At 48.8% G+C, this 17,480-nt stretch overlaps 7 protein-coding genes across 7 annotated transcripts; 3 read left to right on the top strand and 4 right to left on the bottom strand.

Annotated features, from left to right (window-relative positions):
- Positions 1 to 640: 640 nt before the first annotated feature.
- Positions 641 to 1,477, bottom strand: FTJAE_11760 (uncharacterized protein; the record flags this gene model as incomplete). The annotated part of the gene is made up of 2 exons (XM_037344737.1): positions 641 to 1,213; positions 1,274 to 1,477. 2 exons carry the CDS (start codon positions 1,475 to 1,477, stop codon positions 641 to 643), a joined length of 777 nt encoding a protein of 258 aa, XP_037201206.1.
- Positions 1,478 to 1,837: 360 nt separating this feature from the next.
- FTJAE_11759 (mediator subunit med1) lies at positions 1,838 to 3,912 on the top strand (the record flags this gene model as incomplete). Its single annotated transcript, XM_037344735.1, has 2 exons — positions 1,838 to 2,212; positions 2,263 to 3,912. 2 exons carry the CDS (start codon positions 1,838 to 1,840, stop codon positions 3,910 to 3,912), a joined length of 2,025 nt encoding a protein of 674 aa, XP_037201205.1.
- A 203-nt stretch (positions 3,913 to 4,115) lies between these two features.
- On the bottom strand, positions 4,116 to 5,392 carry FTJAE_11758 (methionyl-tRNA formyltransferase; the record flags this gene model as incomplete). Its single annotated transcript, XM_037344734.1, has 4 exons — positions 4,116 to 4,779; positions 4,828 to 4,943; positions 5,004 to 5,074; positions 5,131 to 5,392. The coding sequence occupies 4 exons, from the start codon at positions 5,390 to 5,392 to the stop codon at positions 4,116 to 4,118; spliced, it is 1,113 nt and encodes a 370-aa protein (XP_037201204.1).
- Positions 5,393 to 6,130: 738 nt separating this feature from the next.
- Positions 6,131 to 6,977, bottom strand: FTJAE_11757 (carboxypeptidase D; the record flags this gene model as incomplete). Its single annotated transcript, XM_037344733.1, has 5 exons — positions 6,131 to 6,187; positions 6,239 to 6,357; positions 6,412 to 6,522; positions 6,578 to 6,595; positions 6,659 to 6,977. 5 exons carry the CDS (start codon positions 6,975 to 6,977, stop codon positions 6,131 to 6,133), a joined length of 624 nt encoding a protein of 207 aa, XP_037201203.1.
- A 1,180-nt stretch (positions 6,978 to 8,157) lies between these two features.
- FTJAE_11756 (carboxypeptidase D) lies at positions 8,158 to 10,125 on the top strand (the record flags this gene model as incomplete). Its single annotated transcript, XM_037344732.1, has 3 exons — positions 8,158 to 8,342; positions 8,404 to 8,764; positions 8,815 to 10,125. The coding sequence occupies 3 exons, from the start codon at positions 8,158 to 8,160 to the stop codon at positions 10,123 to 10,125; spliced, it is 1,857 nt and encodes a 618-aa protein (XP_037201202.1).
- A 382-nt stretch (positions 10,126 to 10,507) lies between these two features.
- On the bottom strand, positions 10,508 to 11,558 carry FTJAE_11755 (Fe-S cluster assembly DRE2; the record flags this gene model as incomplete). The annotated part of the gene is made up of 2 exons (XM_037344731.1): positions 10,508 to 10,815; positions 10,871 to 11,558. The coding sequence occupies 2 exons, from the start codon at positions 11,556 to 11,558 to the stop codon at positions 10,508 to 10,510; spliced, it is 996 nt and encodes a 331-aa protein (XP_037201201.1).
- A 2,434-nt stretch (positions 11,559 to 13,992) lies between these two features.
- On the top strand, positions 13,993 to 15,695 carry FTJAE_11754 (hexamer-binding HEXBP; the record flags this gene model as incomplete). The annotated part of the gene is made up of 8 exons (XM_037344730.1): positions 13,993 to 14,078; positions 14,131 to 14,244; positions 14,284 to 14,414; positions 14,462 to 15,010; positions 15,063 to 15,105; positions 15,149 to 15,228; positions 15,277 to 15,453; positions 15,505 to 15,695. The coding sequence occupies 8 exons, from the start codon at positions 13,993 to 13,995 to the stop codon at positions 15,693 to 15,695; spliced, it is 1,371 nt and encodes a 456-aa protein (XP_037201200.1).
- Positions 15,696 to 17,480: the final 1,785 nt, after the last annotated feature.

Genomic DNA, 17,480 nt, shown 5'->3' with positions numbered 1-17,480 from the left:
CGAAATCCGTCATGATCAAGGCCAAGACAGGCTATATCGTTGTATAGCATCCTCGTCGCAAGAAGCCGTCTCTGCTACGTAGTGACGTAGAGTTGGTGGCTTTGGCCGAATCGTGGCTCATCTACCGGGGTGTGGACCGCCCCGAATTTCTTGATTCGGGTGTCTCTTTTGTGTCAATTAAGTTAGTAAGATCAATCTTGGCCCTTTGACCCTGCATTTCAGACAAGACTAACCCAACTAGGTCACATCATACCAAGATCCTTGCTTGGAAGCTCTACTTGTTTCTTTTCCCAATCAGCGTCACACTTATCTTAGTGTGAACTGTAATGTGGTTCGGAAAAGCAGGGTGGGTGAATATCAGACATCAATACGGCATGGAGAAATCGCTTGCCAGACTGCTCGGTGAACCCCGTTCTTTGTCTAGCTGTCTTGCATGCATTTGACAGTGTCCTTATATCTGTGCCTGGGTTCATGTGTAATCCTTTGTCCCAGTCCTGCGCTGCATATTGCGATAAGTAGTCAAGATCTGGTGCAGAGAATGAAGCGAATCGTCAACATGGCTGAGTTAACAAGGTGGAGAATTGTAGAAATGTGTTGCGCAAGTGCCGCCTAAGCCTTGGGCAATGAAGCTGAGATTGATTCAGATGTCTTGGTCTTCGGAAGTGGTACGCGTCGCTTGCTCATCCATCCTTAATTGCTGGCGGGGCAGTATATGTTCTCGACGCACCCATTCTCCCACTGCCTGCGGTATTGGGTTTCTAGGCGGTGTTTTTATCTTCGTTGGAATCCAATTGCGGGTTTCTAATCTGTCAATCTTTCTGGAATCCATTGCTGGTTCGTGTCCGAAATCAACGGCCCAATGGCTCAAGCCCCTAGCTGCGATACTATTAGGGAGCGACTGTTGTAGAGTTTCTGAAGCAAGAGTCTTATTTTTTGTGACAAAGTCTGGCCAGACGCTAGCGAGAAAGGAGCTGGAGCTGCCCTTATGATTATATGCGGGAGACTCTGTTATTTCGATGACAAATTTGTTGTCTTCTGACCTAAAAGACTGCGAAGGCTGCTTTTCAAAACGCGGTTTTAGCCCGTCAACTTTCACGACAGACCTTGGCTCCTTGCAGGATGAAGGAACTGTAATGTTGACTGGGCTTGAAGAGACGGCTTTGGTGGCAGCTTCACTTTCTTTCATCAGTGATATGAAGGCAGAACCTTGACCCTACAGTTAAAATAGTCAGCGATAACAGCTAGTGTCCACACAGTTCGATTTCAGCCATACCGGCATGAGCTTGAAGAACTCTACTGGGCCATATTGTTCAAGCGCTCTCAGAACAGAGCGTCTCTCAGCAAAATTGACTGGCGCGGGCGAGACGAAGAGACGTATGGAGCGCTTCCCGATTTCTATATTTTTGAGATGAGTCGTAGCCATAAGCTCAGTTTTCGCGGCCGATTGGGCTGCTCGGTAGGTTTTCGAAGCAGACATGTTGATGTGAAGAATTCAATGTTAAGGAGACGATCCACTGGGCTACATTTCATATTTAATTTGTACAGTAGCCCGACTTCTCCTCCACTATCGGCTCGGCTTCGGTGGGGCCGGACTCCAACTCAGGTACGGCCAGAGCTCTTCACCTATCGGATCCATCTTTGTTGCTTTCAACCTGGAGCTCCAAACATTTCGAGCCGAACCAGGGCGACCTGTCGTTAATCTCCAGATTCCTTGCCGCGTGTTGAAGCCATTTCCGAAAGTGCAACTTATCTGTCGACACGGCGCAGTTTACATCCTCCTTATATAAGAGATACAAATCTATTCGCGCCCTCACAAGAGGGCATCATCACTTTCGCGATGGCGACACCAACAGCCGCAAAGCATGCTTCGCAGCAGGGCCGTACCCCCTCGCAACTCGCCGCCGCGACTCCTCCTGTATCAACTCCCTTCTCAAATCCTGCCCATGTTGTCTTTTCGCCCAGGGGACCACGATCGTCCCCTCAACAATTCAAGAAGTCGCCTGCCGCATCAAGCTTGATGGCGCACGCATCTAATGCTCCTCTTAACTTCGACAGCCCTTCGACAGCCGCCGCAATGGGCGCCCTTGGAATACCCAATGGGCTCGATATGGGACTCGATAATGTCGGCGTTGGTGGCCTGGGCTCTTTGGGTGCCCTGGCGAGTGAGGACGACAAATTGAAGCGCCTGGAAACGATCATAGCCACATTGGATGTAATTATAGTGCCCCCTATGCGATCGGACGTCTTACTAATTCAGTGTAGCAGAAGAAGGGACTTGTGAGCGAGGCAGGACTCGAGCGCCTAGCGCAGCGAATAGGGCTGGACTGCCTTTCGGAGGATCATACAGCACCCGACGGCCGAAAGCAAAGAACTCTTGTGATAGCGGGCTCAGCCATTCAGTTGGAAATCACCCTGCACAATAATATTGTCGAGAATATATCACTGGCCTTCCCAGAATCTGCTCGCTCCGTTACCGACCATGTTACCCGAGCAAGCGAGATTCTCTTGAGGGACTTGCAACTTCTTCCCAACCAGAGCCCACTGACAAAAACTCTTGACAAGTTTGCGGCCAATCTCGAGCGACTAGCCGTCCTTGACAAGCTTAGCATCATCCCTGGTCTCGACTGTCATGAGGCATTGGCTGGTATTTATGTGAGCTTAGAAAGGCTTCACCAATGGGATGTTGCTCGACTTCGTGATGAGCCCGGAATCGGTGGCAAGCCGGACAGTGAGCTGTCTACCATGGCGATGTGCACGCGACACGGCTACCCCGTTATGCATTCGAAAGACCGAGTGGGCCTTGCACTCCAGTACTGGAAGGCCCTTCGCCTTGTACAGCCAACCAACACCAAGTTGGCTTCATTCGCTTCTTCTCATGAACCGGTCTGGTCCCTTCTCATCGGGTGTGCTTCAACAGGAGGCATGGGCCACATGCCTGTTCGCGTCTCTGAGGACTGGATCTCCAAGGATGTTGTGAAGGCAGAGCCCTCGATGGACCCTAAGCGTCCCAATCTGGACTGGCAGGAACCCGATAACGTCGTGCTTCCGCACTCAGAAGAAAACAAGGATGCTAGCATGGAGATGCTCCAGCCAGATCTCTCAACAGCCAGGGTGCCACAGGTTATGTTCGTCGCCACCTTTGACCCTCCTGTCATCCTGCCCCAGAACGACTGGCTCCGGTTGCACTCATACGCCAATGTTAACGCAAACCCATTGTTTGGGTACTCACCAACTTTTGACAGTCTCTTCTTCCCTATCCCCCCCGGAAGTGCTCAGGATCCTAGCGAGCTCCGTGCAATCTCTCGCAGCCGTGATGTCCGCATCTACAACAAAGATCAGAAAGCTATCATCAAGCCTCATCAGAACACACTGTATATCTATAAGCAAATATATTCACAAGTGGTGACTGAAATTCCATTCTCTCATCCTCAGCAGCTCATCGAAATGCTCCCCTTGCTTCGACAGTATGCGTTTGTCGCAACTTTGCTAGAGAACAGCTTTGGATCACAGACGAACCAACTTGAGAAATTACCCAAACAAGGAGACACCGCATCGCCGGGGCCGAAATCCAATTTAACTACCAGAGATGAGTTGGCGGAGTTTATGAGCTCAGCTTCTGTGACTGACGAGCATCCTGCGGCTGCGCCGGAGGTCAAGCTTGACGTTACGCTGTGGGTTCATCCGATTCCTCACCTTCAAGTTGTCTTCCCATTCCGAGATTCCACTGCCAATATTACCTTGAAGGTACTCGAGGACGGAATCGTGGAAGTTGTCGAGGAGAATGTCATTCCCCGTGGCGAGGATAGTAGAATGAAGGGCAAAGAACTCACGCGGGCAGATTTGGGAAAGCTGCTAGAATATATGGAGGATCTTTGCAAATGGGCAGAATGGATTCGGACAAGACTTGCATGAGTCGTTGAGACTTGATATGGTGGTTGAACAGGAACTAGGAGTTGAACGATACCCTTTAAGTGTCATACAAAATGGATAGGCGGAGAAAACTGAACGACTTATGCTACCATGGTATGGACCATACTTTTCCTCATTACACGACAAAAAACCTGACTTCAACGTTGCAACATGAACATAATAGATCTCAAAGCCTAGGCCTAGATCTAGTCATCAGCGATGTATCCCCTCAGTCCCACCATTGCATCACGCTGCGACTTCCCTTCCTCCTTAATCTTCTTCACACGAATTACGCTGCCGTCCAGAGCGCCTATGGCACAGCTGCCATCGCCTTGATCCCAAATTGGAGTCTCCAAGACAACCCCAGTGTCCTCGAGGAGGCGGACTTTTGCTCCATGATTCCCGATATCCCTTGAGGATATGGTCTCGACATCTTGGAAAATCAAACGCTTTTTATCTCCCTTCCTGTTGACAGCATGAGTCCATACGGACCCAAGAACTCGTATCCTTCGCACAATGTCGTCCCCTGTCCACTGAGTCCATTTTATACGTCCATCAGCCTTTGTGACCTTGGGCGCGTGTACGAGATGCTCGTCGCTCAGCTCTTCTGCTCTCCATCCTGCATTCCGGCGAGGCGGCACATAGACTCCATCTCGTAGACCTTGAATTAACATTTGCGCTCCAATTGGTGCCAGGAGACTTGTCAGTTCCTGGACGGTGCAGCCTGGAGGTATCGATATTCCGGGACGGGAGGTTTGAGACAGGACAGTTCCATGATCGAAGGTTCTGTGGTCTAATGTTTGTAATGAGATTCCCGTGTAGTCATATCCTTGGAGAATCGCATGGTGGATAGGAGCAGGCCCACGAAGACTAGTTTAGGTTTAGGTTTCTGGTGGAAGTATGCGGCATGAGACTTACTCAGGTAGCAGAGAAGGATGGACGTTGAGTCCGCCATACTTGGCCGAAGTTAAGATCCTGGGCGGGACGAATAGTCCGAAAGACACTGCTATCACAAGATTTGTTCCTTCAGGGAGCTACCGTTTTTAGTCACTGAGTTCCCGGGAAGTGCTCAGTGAGGAAGCACGCAAACTTACATCCCATCCTGTGAAGGTTTTGCGCTGGTGAATATTCAATCTCAAATTCTCTGCCAGCAACTTACAAGGTACTGAATCGATATATAAATAAGCACAATATCGTGTTTTTCTCATAGATTTGGCGTACCTTCTCTCAGTGTTTTGAAACCTCTTCCCATGCGTCGTGGCGGCAAAACCATTACATCCAACGATTCTACGAGGTTCTTATTGTGGCGATGCTCTTCGTGAAGAGCTTCCAGAGAAGCGCAACTGAACTCATCAGATCCGCAGAAGAGAATGCGCAGCGGGTCTGGCGATTTTCGAGTCACATTTTGCGAGAAGAGCCTTCGCCATCGAGGAACTCGCACATCGAACAATGATCTAGATCTGGCAACGGTAAATAGAATCATGCTCTCACGTTAGTATCGAGTCACTTGGTTCTGTTCGTTATTTGTCGGCGTATCAATAAGGTTAGCAGCTTGAAGTGACACTATAAAACAATCGCGTTTGTTGCATCTCCGCTTATCTGCATTGGCTTTTTTGGCATGAAGAAAGACCTGTCTCACTTGCTTGAACCGAGCAGAGCCTGAGGAGGTTTCAGAAGGAACTTTACACCATACAAAAGCCCTTGCCATGAAACCTGGCAATTCTATCAAGTTCTTTTTGTGCTTTATTTGTTCTTTGTTTATTTATTTGCTGAATAGGCGGCTATGGAGCAAAGTCACCACTCATGTAAAGGCGCGTGTTGTATACACGCAGTTTTGGAAGCGAGCACAGAACTCATGGGCTCGGCTATCATGTATTTGAGAACTAGATAGGTTAGTAGGTAGCCGGCAGAAGCTGGAAGAACCTGGTATTATTAGGTAATTGTGAACTGCGAACCAAAACTCAAGACCGTCCAAAAGTAATGTACGTGGTTCAGAGGCTAGATATTGAGGCTTATTGCTATCTTCATCCGCATGAAAACATAGTTATCTAGCTAATAACTCATTACACAAGTCTTTAGTTGGCAGTTCAACTGCATTGCTATGAAGAATCACGCTTGCTGGAGCGATGTTTAGGTAGTCCTTGGTGATGGCAAAGAATAGTCAAGTCTTATACCCAGCAACTGGGTCCAGACAGTGGATAGCTTGTTTATTTTGATTTATTTAGAAGAGATCATCCACGGCCTTATCAGCATCTTTTTGGATCAACTCGACCATACCCTAGAGGAGACTGTTAGATTCTGGCGAGTATGGTTAAGTGGCTCCACAAACCTTGGGCATGACAGGCTTGCCGTCTTCACCCTGTACATATCGGAAGGGCATCTCGGTGCTCTCGTGTTCGTTGAATTTGAGCTCAGGGAAGTCCAGGTAGGGCACCTGATCAAGTGGCACTGGTGGTTATCATAAGCTTCCGAGCTACAGGGGCCAATAGGCGGATAACGAACCCTTGTCTTGAACAACAATACGAGTAACCCGGACGGCCGTATCTGTTGTCATCTGCTTGGGGCCGAGTCTGCGACCTTCAAAGCCTTTCTTTCGAAGCTCTGAAGTACGGTCTAAGATCTCTGGTCAATATGTATCAAACAAAAAAATTTCCTCAGCGTCACAAACCTCGAGGAGGATCATCGCCTATCACACAAACATGAAACGTTAGTGACAGTACGTCTACCGTTCCTCATGCATTGTACGTACCAAGGATGCCTCCAAATAAGAAGGCATCAAAGCTCTCACCATCCTCAGGAGAGAGATCCTTGGCGGCTGATGGATCTAGCAGACAAACTCGCGACTTGTTGGCGGCGTAGAGCTCCTCAACACCACGCTGCTCAGCAGTGAAGGCGGGGTTGCTGGCCAGGTCTGCTGGAACCTGGAACGCAGAAGGCAAACTGGAGAGGATGAAAGAACCATGAGCCGCTTGTGTCTCGCGTGCAATGGCCAGATACTCGAGTTCGGACCAAGGGCCTAGCTCTGGGTCGAGATGCTCGACAATAAAAGTCTTCCCAGAGGCTGCCATTTCTTCTTTGTTCTCTGGCGAGGGGCAATGCTGAGGAAAAGTCAGTGGCGCGTACGCTAGGCAAGTAATGGTGGTAAATACTGAAGGCTTGTGCTATTGATTGCTGTCTTCTGATATTGATAGACGTTCAGTTGCACCTTGAATATAGGACTTCACAAAAGTGAATGTGGTGGAGACTCTGATTGGTTTAGTTGGAGGGTTGTGAAACTCCCTACCTAAGGTACCACCTTTATCTATCTGTCTACCTGCCTGGGTAGGTACTCCATAGCTTGAAAGTTAGTTCATAAATAGGCCGGAGCAATAGTGATTATCCAGCAGATGCACCGAGATTTTTTATCCATTCCTCTCGCCTTGCCAATATTGCATACCGCTACATCTTATTGATTTTGAACTTGGTCATAAATAAATGTGGAAGAATATCAGGGAAAACAACAGAGTAAGCCAGTGACGATTGATCATTAGGTTGAGGTCATGCCGTCGATACATTGAATAATGCATACCGTTTATCTGACGTTAGTACCGTGTCGCACTATTGGTGCTGTTATGTCCGACGTTCACGAAGCTATTTCTTATTGAGTACCAGTAGGAGCAAAGTCAACAGCGCCACGATACTAAAGAGACAAACATGCCGGCCAACAGGAACTGGCATAAGGAAATTAAAGATGATGTATTATTGATTGCGTCGGAGTAGAACAAAATAAAAAGAAGAAGAAGAAACTGTGTGGTACTTATGGACATCAAAGGAGTAGGTAGTCCAAATTAGAGGCAAATGCCCGGGCAGTAGACCCCTTGCCCGGAGGAATTACCTCCCTACCTCATCCACTGCAACCAGAATTAAAGCGCCAAGCCACAGCTGCGACCAGCGACAGTACGGAACCTAAGGCGAAGCTACAGCATCGCCCCCACTAGAACCCGTCCCGGGGTCCCGAGGGGCCACCTCATCTCTCCTGGACTAACGTACCTTAACTTAGGTCCCAAGTACTGGCTGGATTGTCCCTTTATCAACCAAGGCACCTTCATTCCAACAGCAACTCTGATTGCTTTCCATGTCTTCGACGACGACGAGGACCTTCAATTCTTTGTCTGTTTGATCTTCACATTCCGTCCTCTTATAAGTACTCGCCCTTCCTTTCTGTGTTCTTTAACATCACCCGCGGCGTCCTTCGTCCGCAACTTCATCATGGTCCTCAAATCCATGATTCCGCCCCCGAGACGATGGGCCGCCCTTGTCTCCTTCTGCCTCGCACCAACTTTAGCCATCGCTTTAAACGACGCGACCGCAACAAAAGCTGCAGCTGCCGACTACTATGTTCGCGACCTTCCGGGTTTGCCCACCGATGGGCCCGATGTCAAGATGCACGCTGGGTTAGTCAAACTGCTTCCTCCCTTTGCTCCAGGCTTACTGACGCATCTGCGTGTCTTTTAGTCACATCGAAGTCACCCCAGATACGCATGGAAACTTGTTCTTTTGGCATTTTGAGAACCAACACATCGCTGATAGACAACGGACCGTTATTTGGATCAATGGTGGACCAGGCTGTAGTTCAGAAGATGGCTCCATGATGGAAATTGGCCCCTATCGACTCAAGGATCAAGACCATTTGGTCTACAACAATGGCTCGTGGAACGAATTCGCCAACCTACTGTTCGTCGATAACCCTGTAGGCACCGGCTTCAGCTCGGTTGACACCAATAACTATATACACGAACTCAAAGAAATGGCGGATCAATTTGTCAAATTCCTTGAGAAGTGGTTCGCTCTGTTTCCCCAGTACGATCGCGATGATGTGAGCAGCCTCTTCCTTTTGGGCATTTCAGTTTGCTAAGAACAACGCAGATATACATCGCAGGCGAGTCTTACGCCGGACAGCATATCCCATATATCGCTAGGGCTATTCTCGATCGCAATATGAAGAATCCTGCAACCGCATGGAACCTGAAAGGACTATTGATTGGCAATGGCTGGATCGACCCAATCGAACAGTATCCCGCTTACATTACATTTGCCATACAGAAGGGTCTAATCAAGAAGGATTCCGACGAGCACAAGCAACTGCAAGGCGATCTGCGCAATTGTCAAAGAATAATGGCCTCGGATGTCGGCCATGTTGATTACGGCGAATGCGAGGCTATCTTGTCAAACATGCTCAGACTAACCAAGAACGGTGACGGCGATAATGCATGCGTTAACATGTACGATGTGCGACTGAAAGATTCATACCCTAGCTGCGGCATGAACTGGCCTCCGGATCTGGTGCACCTAACTCCTTACTTGAGAAAGCCCGAGGTTACGAAAGCCCTTCACGTCGATGGCATTAAAAAATCTGTCGGTTGGACTGAGTGTAACGGTGCTGTTGGAGGTGCCTTCAACGCAAGGAAGTCTAAACCCTCGGTTGATCTCCTGCCCGCTCTCCTTAAAGAGGTTCCTATCATGCTCTTCTCTGGAGCTGAGGATCTCATTTGCAACCACATTGGAACCGAAAACATGATTAGCAAGATGGAGTGGAACGGTGGGAAGGGTTTCGAAGTAACACCCGGCAACTGGGCTCCTCGGCGTGACTGGACTTTTGAGGACGAGACAGCTGGTTTCTGGCAAGAGGCCCGAAACTTGACATATGTTCTTGTCTACAACTCCTCCCATATGGTCCCTTTCGACCTTCCACGAAGAAGCCGAGATATGCTGGACCGCTTCATGGGCGTTGATATCAGCAGAGTTGGTGGCGACCCTGCTGACAGTCGCATTGATGGCGAGAAGGGGCCAAAGACCAGCGTTGGCGACGCCAAGAACAGTACTAAGACCGCCGACGAGGAACACCAAAAGCAGTTGGATGAGGCCAAGTGGGCAGCATACTACAAGTCTGGCGAAATTGTTCTGGTCATCGTCGTCATTGGTGTCATCGTCTGGGGATACTGGATCTGGCGTGAACGTCGCAGGGGCGCTGCCTATTCTGCTTTGGCTGATCACGATCTTTCCAGTCAACCCAACGTCCACCGAGCCAAGTCACAGCCTGGTGATCTTGAGTCGGCGGCTTTTGATGAAAGCGAACTGGACGATTTGCATGTAACAACACCGGGAACCAGCAACAGTGCTAGGTTTCCAGCGAATCATGACAGTAGCGAGAAGTTTGTCACCAAGTACGCCGAATAATTTCCAGCCCAGGTCATGAACGGGCCTCGATTCCACCCTGAATACGATTTCTCTGGTTGTATATATAGCTGGCGCCCTGGTTCTTTTGCATAAAGTGGTTGGTTCTGTCACAATTGGGAGGTCTGGCGTTTTCCTCATTCATATCGCGAATCAAATCAATTTTGTCATCATCTAAGTTGGTAATCCTACGCCGACAAACTCCGTATCTAGATCTGAGCCCTCCTTGAAACCTTGCCCCGAGATCCTTGTGTGGCTTGCAGCCTGTGTATCGTGTTCCATGTTCCAAAGCAAACAGTCCACCTATCAAGTAAAGCTTGTATTTACGCCTGCAGTGCTGCGCCATCGTTGCCCATGAAGAAAGAAAGATTGTATAAGTCAAACTTTAGAGTTGCACATCGTTATTGAGCAGGCGAACTTCTTCACCTGGCTTGAAGGGAGGAAGCCCAATATAAGGGCATCCGTCACAACGGAAAGCGTCGCCAAGGGAACAGTTGCCGCATGAGCCGACCTTACCTTGCACGGTGAAGTCGATCTCGGCCAAGTCGTCTGTTGCCAGTTTAATGCTCTCAAGTTTTTTGTCGGCGGTTGCGCGCTTATCGGCGTCTTCGGCAGCAAGACGTTCGGCCAAACCACATGTGCAGTCCTTGCAGGCCCGACGACGTTTGCCAGCCTTGGGTAGACATTCGGCAGCTAGTATGTTGTCAGGATATATTCGACTACGGAAGCACTTGCAGGGGTTACTTACGGATATTGATGGGTCTCGCCAGATCCGCTTCAGTCATGAGAGTATCCTCGTCAATTAGATCGTCGTCCTCAAGGTCGTCTTCAAGATCGATAAAGCCGACGCCGGCAGGGATCGCTGGTTTCGGTTTCGCCTCAGTGGGCTTCCTCTTCAGGTTTAGAGGGACAGAGCCATCTGCGAGAGGAGCGGGCTGGGATTTCTTCTTGCCGAACTTCAGAGTAATGGCTCCGTCATTCTCACCGTAGTCGGGTTTCTCAAAACCACCCCGCGATGATATCAACCCGGCCAAAACTGCTTCTTTTGATAAAGTGGACTCCTCTAGGCTGTTGCCATCTTGAGACTGTAGACGACCGCTAGGCTTTAGGGACTCGGCAAGAGATCCAAGGACAGTTCGGTTCATCAAAGCGAGGGATTCGCCTAACATAGAAGAGGCATCGGACAGGACCAAGACAAGGTCGTAGGTGGAAGGAGGTAATGTGACCAATCCCAAGGAGAGACGGTCAAGCATCTGGAGATCGGTGACGGAGCGATCATAATCGGCGAGGATAGATGTGAGCGCGTCGGAATTGGAAGCAAGAGAAGGAGGCGCCAGAAGAAGCGTTCGCTTGGGTGGCGAGGTAGATTGGACAGACTTTGTGACAGGCATGACGAAGTCGTCACTGGGATCGATCATGAGGGTCGCGGGCGCCATGGCGAGTGAATAGACAGCAGAAAGACAAAATCAATGGGAGGGGAGGGAAACGGGAGAGTAGGGAAAGATGACGGACAGGACGTTTTTAAGTTCTCCAAGGTGATGTTAGACCCAGACTTTTTGACTCGGCGGTCGCTGGTGTCCTGGATTAGTCAAAGAACGGCAGTACCGTGCACGGCCAATATGAACTGTGCAATATGCCCTAGCATACTAGAGACTGTACCGTGTGGCCTGACTATCAGATGAACGGTACTGCATCTGATATCAGGGTTGCGGGGTCATTTTTCTGCTTTTCCACGGCGGGGGTTTTTTGGCTTCTTCGAAAGGGCCCTTATTCCGACTGCGGAGACGCCGAGTACTTCTACCGAATTGAAAGGTCATTACGAGAGCCCATCATATTGGGAATGGCTTTTACAATCATGCAGTCACAATCAGTTGTCGCTGATAAGTTGATAAGGAAGTAGCCTCTAAGAATTGGTGTCTGGTGTTGCCGTTTGCATTTCCCGGAGATGCAAGAAATTTGTGGTCTTTGGTAGCTAAGAGTTATCCGTCAAACCATACGACTTGATCTTTCTCAACCCTGTTTGGTTCCGAGCTCTTCTTTTCTTCCACACTTCAATTCTAGGTACCCGAGCTAGGTAGGCGAGGAAAGGAAACTCAAGAATTCGATCCTAGGTCACAAAAAGATTTAGGTAACTTAGCCTCATCTTAAGGGGCTCTTTAATAAGTTATTTTGGCACCCTCTTCTAGAGTCCATGTTTTCTTGGTCCCTGAGGCCGAGCAATGGGTATAGTAGCTGACATGGATATGATCATTGGTAATCCGAGCCAAGGGTGGGGGGAACAACGGCTCGGAACCACCTACCGTAGATATTGCAGTACGGGTCGGGAACGGGCGGTGGGCGATGTCGGACCAATCCCGAACAGTACGATTGCTGTTTGGTTTCGATATGCGCCATTGTCATAGGTTGTCTGTCACTGTGCTCATGGGCTCAATCTCGTGAGCGGATGACACGGGCATGGGAGCCGCGATCCCGGCCCTCAGCTTGTGGCCTGCAGCCTTCGTGGCCTCCCATCTCTTGTGTAATAGTGGAGAGTCTTTTTTCTGGGGTATTAGTCAAACGTTGGAGTGCGTATGAAGTTATCCCCCTTCGCAATTGTGAGGCTTAAAGGTGACTGACTGGTGTTGCACAACAATTTCGATACAGCGCAAATCTCGCCTGATCTTTTGTACTCGAAGCGTTCTGAGTTGGGTTTTTCAGTCCCGTACAGTTTCTAGGTCGCTGGTAACTATTTATTGGTTGAACACACAACTTGATCTGATCTCGTGTTACACAATCTGGGTGTGACAAGGTCTCGATTTCTAGCTTTTGATTTCATATTGGAGCAGCAAGAAGGCAACTCTACTCTCTTTTAGTAGTCTCAGTTGATTAGAATTTGTGCGTCGCGGGTAATTCTCTAATCTCACTCGGTTCCTTTAAACAATATATGAGTGATAGGTTGCTGGTTAGGACTCAACTACGAGGTACCTAATATTATATTGGCACGAGAACATTCTTCATATTATCATCATCGCATGCTCTTTATTATGCTCATACTCCTGCTCCTCTTCTATTCTTGTATTAACGTTCTATTTCAAGGTCTGCAATATTCCGGTGCTTTAATGCCTTTACTGCAGCCAAGTGATTGCCAGTGCTGTGCAGCTGTCAGTGGCCGTCCTTTTATGCCTCCTTCTTGATTTCACCGGATTATAGAACAAACAAACGCATAGATGTTTCTAATAAATTCTTGCGCCAGGCAACAGTGATTCACTGCCTCATTTGATCCTGCTCTTTCTTTCCTGCTACTTCTTTCCTCCCACTTCTCTTCGTCTTCTCCTTCCTCAACCACACTTGCATTCCTCAACATTTCTCATCGGGCACAAAAAGGCACAGAACATTGCGCTTGCCCTTTCAGAGTTATCTCCGATATAAGGCTCTGCTTTATTTCTACTCGTTTCAACTCTTCATACCCTCTTGCTAAGAAACAACTTGTTGTTGTCTTTGCCGGTCAACGCTTCTGTTGATAATCAGACAATACTCAATCCTGAAGGTACGTAGAACGTCAGCTTTCTGTCTCATTTCATATTTCTTCTATCCATCGAATTTACCTGTCGTCGTGGAACCATCGTGAGAAGTTCTGCTGCCTGATTTTGGCTATTCCACGTTTCGTGGTACTCGTTAGCCGCTTTCCGCGATCTCCCTCTCATCTCGAGACATATTTTCAGATGCTTGCTATTGGCATCCGTTTCCAGAGTTATCTTCTCCCTTCTCGGAATCCAGGGAGCCGTCATTACTCCATTCCCTTCTGCATTTGCCGTCACTAAACACTCATTTCATCTCTGCTCACATATACTAACGACCGCGTTTAGACTCAGGCTGACGATCTCCTGCATCATGTCCGATTGGAACAACGACCAGGGTGGTTCGGCCCAAGCGAACACCTTTGGGGAAGATGACTGGACCAGCGGAGGACAGGCTGGGTATGTGCTCTCAACCATGCTTACCTAGAACCCGATATACTGACATTCATAGAAACACATCCACCAACAACACCGGCTTCGCTAACGATGGTTTTGACGACGGCGATGGTTTTGTAGGCGAACAGCCCGCTGGTGATGACAAGTGTTTCAGCTGTGGCGAGATTGGGTAAGAGCCAACTTTCCGGGGAACCACATCATCTAACAGGCTCAGTCACCGCCGTGCCGAGTGTCCCAATCCTCAGGAGATGACCTGCCGCTTCTGTAAGCAGCCTGGTCATATGATCAAGGAGTGCCCCGATAAGCCCCCCATGATCTGCGAGAACTGTGGTGAAGAAGGTCAGTTTCATCTATTGCTGCGTGATGCTCTATGCTCATATGTCCAGGCCACATGCGCAAGAATTGCGAAAAGCCTCGCAAGATCAACCGCGACCACATCGCTGATGTCAGCGCTGATGACGCCTGGAACAAAATCAAACTGGCCGTCAGTGATCGAGACGTCGACGACGTTAAGGAGGCGGTCCAAGAGTACATCAAGGCCGTCGATGGTGATATTACTTATCGCCAACTCCAAGAAGCATTGATCGACCACGGCATTGGTCTCTGGCTCATTGCAACTGAGCGAACTCTCGTCCCTGTTTTCACCAACATGGACCTTAAGGGCCATATCGACAAGAAATACACCGTTTCTTATCGCTTTGTCGAGCATGCTGATCGTCCTCGTGAGCTCGAAGGTTGGCCCAAGAGCCGGGACGAAATTCTCTCTCGTCTGGATGACGCTGGCGAAGTCGTGGATCGAGGTGTTCCTCTTTGCCTGAACTGCAAGGAACTTGGACATATCTCCAAGTTTTGTACTCAGGAGAAGACAGAACGTACCGATGCGGTCAAGATCTCTTGCTTCAACTGCGGTGCAGATGGCCACCGCGTCAGAGACTGTGAGTCGACTTACTGGTAGTCCGTCAACTAAACATGATACTAATCCATCAGGTCCTGAGCCTCGTGTGGACAAGAATGCTTGCAAGAATTGCGGGTAAGCTTTGTACAAAGAATCTGGAACTGTGAACTGACAGCAGTAGTCAATCTGGTCATCGGGCCGCTGACTGTGAGGAGCCCCCCAACCCCGCCAATGTCGAATGTCGCAAGTGCAACGAGAGTGAGTCTCTATGATACGTTTTCACTGTCGTTGTTCTAACTGTCGCAGTGGGTCACTTTGCCAAAGATTGTCCTCAGGGCGGTGGCAGCCGTGCTTGCCGCAACTGTGGTCAGGAGGGCCACATCGCCAAAGACTGTGACCAGCCTCGCGACATGTCGACTGTGACTTGCCGCAACTGTGAGAAGCAAGGACACTTCAGCAAGGAGTGCCCCGAGCCGAAGGATTGTGAGTTACTTGCGTTGCTTATTGTCGTAATCGTGACTGACCAGTGTCCAGGGACTAAAGTTCAGTGCTCCAACTGTCAGGAGTACGGCCACACCAAAGTTCGATGCAAGGTCCCTCCTGTCGATGAGGCTGACGGCTTTGGCGTTGCTGGTGACGGGGACGGTGGATGGTCCAACGCTGATGCCGTGGGAGGTGGTGACGGCTACAGCAACCAGAACACTGGTGGCAACGACGGGTGGTAAACACCATTCATGGCATGAACCTGTCCTGCAAGGCAGACTGTTCTGCGATTTTGATGCGTATGGTCGGTGGGTGGCATTTAACAGACGAAACGAAGTAGTAAAAGGGTGACGTTGGAAGCGATTTAGTCAAAAGTTGGCCGTTGGAAGTAATTAATCCATGCTCCCATATAAATGCCTAATCAATTGAGCGGTCGTAATCGTTAATATTGGCCGTCTTGATCACTTAGCTAAGATTTTCGTGACATGCTTGAAATGGTTACAATGTGGTGAGATCAGGTATCATCAAATCATGGAGACCCATTGAGGTGTTAGGATTGTGTCCATTGGGAGATATCCCCAGTCTTCCCATTGATAGCTAATTCGTTTCACATTTTCTCGTGTGCAACAAATAATCTCAAGTTTTCGGTATCATGCTGCGGTAGGGCCTTAAGTCGGACATATTTTGTGTTGCTAGGTATTCATTACTCAATATACTAGTTCAGCCCAAGGCTGCGATGGAGGCTGGGAACAAAGGTTTTTGATCGCGATCTGTTCTCATATACAGGTCGAAACTGTGTGGCAACTCGTGCTTTACGGTGTTGTTGGCAGCAATGATGCCTCATAAGCCTCCGGTGACGGGGGGCTGTAAGGGCATCTCTCCAGCTCGATGGTACCTGGAAATAGCCAGTACCAGTGTCTGTTTTTCAGTTGTTTGATGGTTGCGGGGATATTGTTAGCGAATATGTTGTCTTGGGCTCGGCATGGTCGGAGCTCAGCCCAGTTCTGGCGATACCTGACAATGTTGTTATTTGGAGGACTCGGCCATTTGATGGTTATGGCTGAGCTGAATTTGTGAACTGCGGTGGGAAATAACACGAGAATAAAGACGTGGCGTACCTCAGCCCTACCACTGAAGATCTACTAATGTTTCAACATGTCATAACCGTCTCGGCAGTGTTTCTATTCCTGTTACTAAACTTGCAAATCGAACTACATACACATTATGACTACCTGTACCTTATGGTCAAAATATAAACTGAATAATCAACTTTGTGTCTGGTAGGCCATAACCGTGGGGAGCACTGTTCTCCTTGTTCGACGATGGGCTTCTACACCTGAGTCAAGAAAACATGTGCTGTATTGCAATCCACATCCGATGTACGAGGATGTCTTTTGCATCTTACTTCCTCCGAAGGTGCCTGGGATAGCTAGGAAAGCACATCTTAACGATGGGCAAGACACTAGACCAATAGGTTGGAGCCTGTCAATGATATGGCTGCTATTCTGTCTCCTGTCTCCTATTTCATGGTTACTAATGCAGATTGAAAAGTCATCATATAGGGTAACCAACCATAATATCTTAGGTATCTGATCCAAGATCTAAGGTGTTGTTGGATCAAGCTAAGGTAGGTGGGCTTAAAAAAACCCGAGTTATCCTAGGGCAGCAGATCTGTATGGAATTCCCGCCATTATGATATATCATGACGGCTGCTATACGTCAGAATCACAGCAAAGTTACTATATATGGACGTCGTATATACGTTAAGCAACATACCTACCAGGCTTGGCAAACAGGAGGCAACCCCCAACATTGAATGCAAGGCCCAATCTCGATCATATCTCAACAGTCCATCTGGATCTCGATTATCACCAAATTGTCGATCGCTTTATGAAATGGAATTATTCCAAGGGCGGTCAGTAGACTCAGTACCTGACGGTCTGGCGGGGCAGAGCGTGACGACGGAGCATTCATTCCATGACCACCTCGCTCGTAGTTGTCAGGTTATTAGAGAAATGGCAATTCGC

The sequence above is a fragment of the Fusarium tjaetaba genome, assembly GCF_013396195.1.
Source record: "Fusarium tjaetaba strain NRRL 66243 chromosome Unknown NRRL66243_c0000300, whole genome shotgun sequence".
Classification (NCBI taxonomy): Eukaryota; Fungi; Ascomycota; class Sordariomycetes; order Hypocreales; family Nectriaceae; genus Fusarium; species Fusarium tjaetaba.
The sequence above is the reverse complement of the archived record's forward strand: the minus strand, read 5'-3'. Positions and strand labels throughout refer to the sequence as shown.